The sequence below is a fragment of the Coffea arabica genome, chromosome 5e, assembly GCF_036785885.1.
Source record: "Coffea arabica cultivar ET-39 chromosome 5e, Coffea Arabica ET-39 HiFi, whole genome shotgun sequence".
Classification (NCBI taxonomy): Eukaryota; Viridiplantae; Streptophyta; class Magnoliopsida; order Gentianales; family Rubiaceae; genus Coffea; species Coffea arabica.
The window spans coordinates 6,602,615-6,608,014 of NC_092318.1; the positions used below are offsets into that span (position 1 = coordinate 6,602,615).

Consider the following 5,400-nt stretch of genomic DNA (forward strand, 5'->3'; position numbering starts at 1 on the left):
AATTATACCCTAATTTTAACAAGTTAAACTTAATCTCTCACCCTAGTTCAATTTCACAAATAAGCAAATCACATAGTCGTTTTATATCTTTCTCCTCCTATAATTATTTTTTTCTCAAGAATTTTACAACTAAGAGGGACTTATTCACACTTGATTTTTTTAATAAATAGTGAAAATGTCTTTTTACGCGAAAATCGACACTTTTAGGTGAATATCTCCGGTTACTCAACATTTCACTTATTTAAATTGCTATACATACTCTTAATTCAAGTACCTTTTTACGCGAATGTCGACATTTGTAGATGACAATCCCCGATTACTTAGTACAAGAATCATTGGAGTAGAAGAAAAACTCGTATTCTCTCTTTTTTCTTTTTCTTCTTTTTCAAAAATAAAGGACAATAAATAGATATTCCCTTTTAGAAAATATATAAGAATAATCAAAGGAGGAGTATAACCTTTATTGACTATATCAATCACTTACTTGCAAAATTAAGTAAAGAGGAAAAATCTTATTAAACATGCAAAATTATAGGCATAATTTTTCTCACTTTACCGGATATACTTTCTAAAATGCAAAAATTCTAATTGCATAATAACCATTTTCAAGTTAAATGAGGAATAAACCTTCCAAAATACATATAATATTTCAACAAATGGAAGAATTAGACATTTGAAATTGGAACACTTTAGCCCTTTTTGAATGAAAATGCAAAAATTTGAAGAATTTTGGGCCTTAATGAAATATTGGATAAGATTTTAGAAAAATTTTGACAGAGTTTCCCCTTATAAATGGACGAAACTCCCTGCCAACAAACCCATTTTCAAGCAAATTATCCACATGGCAAAATTTTCAAGTACAATTCCAACATTTCTAATCATTTAAATCCACAAAATATCATCACATGGCATTAGATTGCAAGTTTAAATATTTCCCTCCCCCACACTCAAACTTCACATTGTCCTCAATGTGAGAAAAGGAGATTAAATACAGAGTAAAGAAAATACTGCTCATATGAACTTGTGCAATTTAAATCCATGGCCAAGTGATGAATTTTCAACCTTAAGAAGTCTGAAATCATTAAAACCACAAAAGAGATGAAGATCACTTGGATTAGTTCACACAAAAGAAATAAGAAAAATCATTAAAAAGTAAACATCACAAGCACTATGAAAATAAAAGAAAAGCTAGCGGCAATGTCAAGTGGTGACGAGCACTCCCTCAAGTAGTCGCTTGGTCAGGTGAAGAGGGTGGAGTCGGAGGAGCTTTAATGCCAAGTTTGGCCTCAATGCGACGAAGACGCTCGAAATTCCGTTTGTTCTCTTGTCTACTCTTTTTCACCTCGGTCTCGACACAAAACAACTTATCCATTATTTTCTTAAGAAATGACCGAGTGTCTTGAGGTGAAGATGGGCGACGAAAAGAGGAAGGATCGGTTGGTTGGACTGTGGTCTCCACACCTTGAGTTTCTTCAATACGTGCAATTTCAGCTTCTTCCTCTTGCCAAATGTCACCTTGAGCATCTCCTTGAGTTGAAGGACCACCTCCGTATTTGCTTTTCAAAAGAAATCTGCAAAAATCCAATATGAAAATGTCCTTCTTCTTGAGGCCTGTAGGGACAGCATTAGAGAAATCCACTCCAGCCTTTTGAAACACCAAGGTCAAGAAGCGAGCATAAGGGAAAGCGTGTTTGACGTCGTTACTGCGAACCACAGCCCACATGTGGTTGACGATAATGCTTCCCAATGGAATGGCTTAGATGTTGCCTAGACCATGCTCCATCTTATCTAAGAAATAGATATCACTTGTGCGTGCTTTATTGGTTCCACTTACCCTGAGAATAATGTTGGAAGCAAACAGGTAAATTAGAAGACGTTATGATTCTGGAAATGATGAAGTCAATACGGAATATTGCCCAATCTTCCGAGTAGCCTTGTACTCAACCTCCAAGCATACAAGTGCTTCTAGCATGTTCCAAGAGTCCAAATCACGGGGTTTGAAAGCTTTCTTCAAACCAACTTTATATCCCACATCCGAAACTTGAAGATAACTTTCCAAATCAGTTCTATGGAGTCGAACTCTTTTTCGTCGCACTTTACTCGTAATCACTTCTGTGTCGAAGTGAAAAACCTTCTTGCCTTCCATATTTGCGTAGAATTCACAGACAAGCTCCTCATAATAGATGTTTGGAATGTTAAAGAAGTTCTCCCATCCCAATTTAGCAAAGGAGGCCTTGAAATGGTAAACTTCCTCAACATCCGGAGTTATATCTTTCTCAACCAACACCTTTGCTCCCCTTCTCGCATTGTACCATGTTTCATTTTCGGCGGAGGTAAAGCGCAACTTGTCAAAAGGGACTTGCTCCTCTTGTTGAATTTCTTGTTGTCAAGTCTCTTCTTCGGTCGAGAGTTCGTCTTCAAATACAAGACGTCTACTTGCTTTTCTTTTCATGCGCTGTGGTCTAGACGTCGAAACTTCTCCTCTCATATTGGGACGGGGAGATTTTACCCTAACTTTCTTAGTACGAGCCATTGTACCTAAATTCAATTATTGAACATTAACTTCATTTAATAGGTACATTGCTAGATAAAGATAACAAACACTCATTTACCTTTATCTTTAAAGAGACAAACTTAACAACTTACTTACATAATAATTAGCAATTAACACCATAACTAAGTATCACAATTGATTATCAATCAACAAGTGCTCTTTTTATTTATTTATTTATTTTTTAATTGAAACATTTAAGCATATAAAACCCATTAGAGAAAACAATTAGACAAATGCACAATTTACTCCCAAATGACCTAAATAAGCATAATTAAGTGTTAATAACACCTTAACCATGAATTTTTTTTAAAAAAATCATTAATTCTCCTTTTCACCAAAATTTCTAGAATAAATATGCCAAAAATCAAAGGATAAGCCAATTAAAGCTAAATTTAGCATGTAAATATCCTAGAACAATCCATTAATCTCCTACATTTTTCTTTAACCCAATTAGGTCAAGAATTTAGCTAATAATTATCAAATCAAATTAATCCTCAAAATTAGCTAAAAATTGCTAAATTCACCAAATAATTACAAACTCATGAGTTAAACATCACCAATAATCATCAATAAGTTCAATAAGCACAATGTAAAGCAACAAACTTCACAAAATAAAAAAAATTTGAAATTACCCAAAAATTAGAAAAAGTGATAAATGGAAAAATTCAAATGACAACATTTGGTAAATATTTGTTACCTCAAACTTGTTTGTTGATGATTATGGATGCAAATGGTGAAGAAACTCCCAAAAATTTCACTCCAATTCGGCCTCAAATGAAGAGTTCAAACATATGAAACTCTTGTTCTTCTCAAGCTCAAATCCGAATTAAAAATTGTTTTTGAAGGAATTTAAGCTATGGAATCAACTCTTAAGAGAAAGGGGAGTGTTTTGGTGTATTTAGTTTAGAGATTTGAGAGTGAAAAGATAGATTTTAGGAGTAGTGTGTGTTTTAGGTGTGAGTGTGTGTGAAGGTTGAAGAAGAAAGGAAGATGAAAAGTGAGGAATCTACGGACGGATTCCTTTTTGTGCGTTGGTCTGGCCAGAATCCGCCTTTCACGTGGCGCTCCGAGCGTCTTTGTAATATTATAAAACGCTCGGGAAGGGCTATATAAGCCAACCCATTCTACCTAATACATGGGATAGTTTGTAGTGGGGTGAGTGACGTCATCAGGTTGGGGTGAGATTCAGGATGCCGAGAGCACCTTCTTCCTTCTTCATCAACGCGAAGAACATCTTCCTCACCTATCCCAGGTGTGTTCTTCCCAAACAACAAGCATTAGATGCAATTAGGAACATCCAGTTCTCTATTTCTCCCACTTACATACGAGTTGTTCAAGAAACCCACCAAGATGGATCTCCTCATCTACACTGTCTGATTCAATTCACAGGTAAATTTCGCACTCAATCTGCGAGGTTTTTCGATATCCAATCACCCAGTTCAAATTCAATGTTCCATCCAAATGTTCAAAGTGCGAGGAATTCATCCATAGTTAGGGATTACATATCAAAATACGGAGATTTTGTGGAATGGGGCGAGTTCCGTCTGGATGGCCGGAGTAGATTCTCATCCGACAAAACGGGGGAGGTATATGCCGCTGCGCTTGCCGAGGAAGATAAGGGAATGACCCTCAATATCATCAAGAAGGGCGATCCTTGATCGTTCATCATTCACTACGACAAATTGTCGAGCAATCTGGACAGAATATTCTAGAAGCCACCAGAACTATACAAGGCTCGCTTCCCACAGGCCCAACGCGTTCCTATATTCTTGATAAATTGGGTCACTCAAAATGTTATTAGGTCTGATAACAGACCACACAGGCCCATGTCCATAATAATTGAAGGCCCAAGTAGAACTGGTAAAACATGTTGGGTTAGGAGTCTCAATCCTCAGGCCCACAATTACAACGCAGGCCATATTGATTTGGCCCATCACTGTGACAATGCGTGGTATAACGTCTTAGACGACGTAAACCCGCGGTTTCTGAAACACTGGAAAGAATTCCTGGGTGCACAACGAGATTGGTCATCGAATTGCAAATATGCCAAACCTAGAAAAATAAAAGGGGGAATTCCAACAATTGTGCTCTGGAATCCAGGTCTCAATTCTTCGTATCACGACTATTTAAGTGCACTAGACCGTGAGAATCTCCTCAACTGGACTAAACAGAATGCAGCATTTTACTTCCTCGAACAGCCCCTATTCGTACTCACAAACCAAGATCAGGCACCACCTGTCCAAGAAGAAGAAGAATTGAACAACAATAATTAAGTTCCCAACATGTTCATCATTTCTTGATCAGATGGATCGATCAAGTGTTAACTGGGCCTCGCAAAAGGCCCAATAAATAATAATCGAATGTATCCATCAAATGTTATCAATTTTTTTTTCTAATGTTCTCAATTTCTTGATCCAATGTGCCATTTAAATGTCACTGGGCCTTCCACCAGGCCCAATAAATAATATCCGAATATATTATTAGATATTTGATTCAATATGTCAATTAGAAGACAACTGAGCCAATTAGTTTCTCCTGGACCTCTCACCAGGCCCAATAAATAATATCCGAATATATGCATAAAATGTTCTCAATTACTTGATCCAATTGGCCATTCTAAATGTCACTGGGCCTCGCAACAGGCCCAGCTAAAAATAACACTAGGCCCAACCATAGTAAAATCAATTGAAGTATTTTCATTTTCATAATGCGTATTTATTACACGTGTCACTGCTGCATTAAATCCCTATATACGTATGAATACTACCATTAGACGTCGTATACTACGTTATATTTCTACATATATCCCTGTGTGTGTGGGGTCCACATCCTCCATCGAAGGGGTT

The 5,400-nt window shown here is 36.7% G+C and overlaps 1 protein-coding gene across 1 annotated transcript; it reads left to right on the plus strand.

The window, feature by feature from the left end:
* Positions 1 to 3,744: 3,744 nt before the first annotated feature.
* LOC113688442 (uncharacterized) lies at positions 3,745 to 4,212 on the plus strand. Its single transcript, XM_027206257.1, has one exon. The coding sequence runs from the start codon at positions 3,745 to 3,747 to the stop codon at positions 4,210 to 4,212; it is 468 nt and encodes a 155-aa protein (XP_027062058.1).
* The last annotated feature ends 1,188 nt before the right edge of the window (positions 4,213 to 5,400 follow it).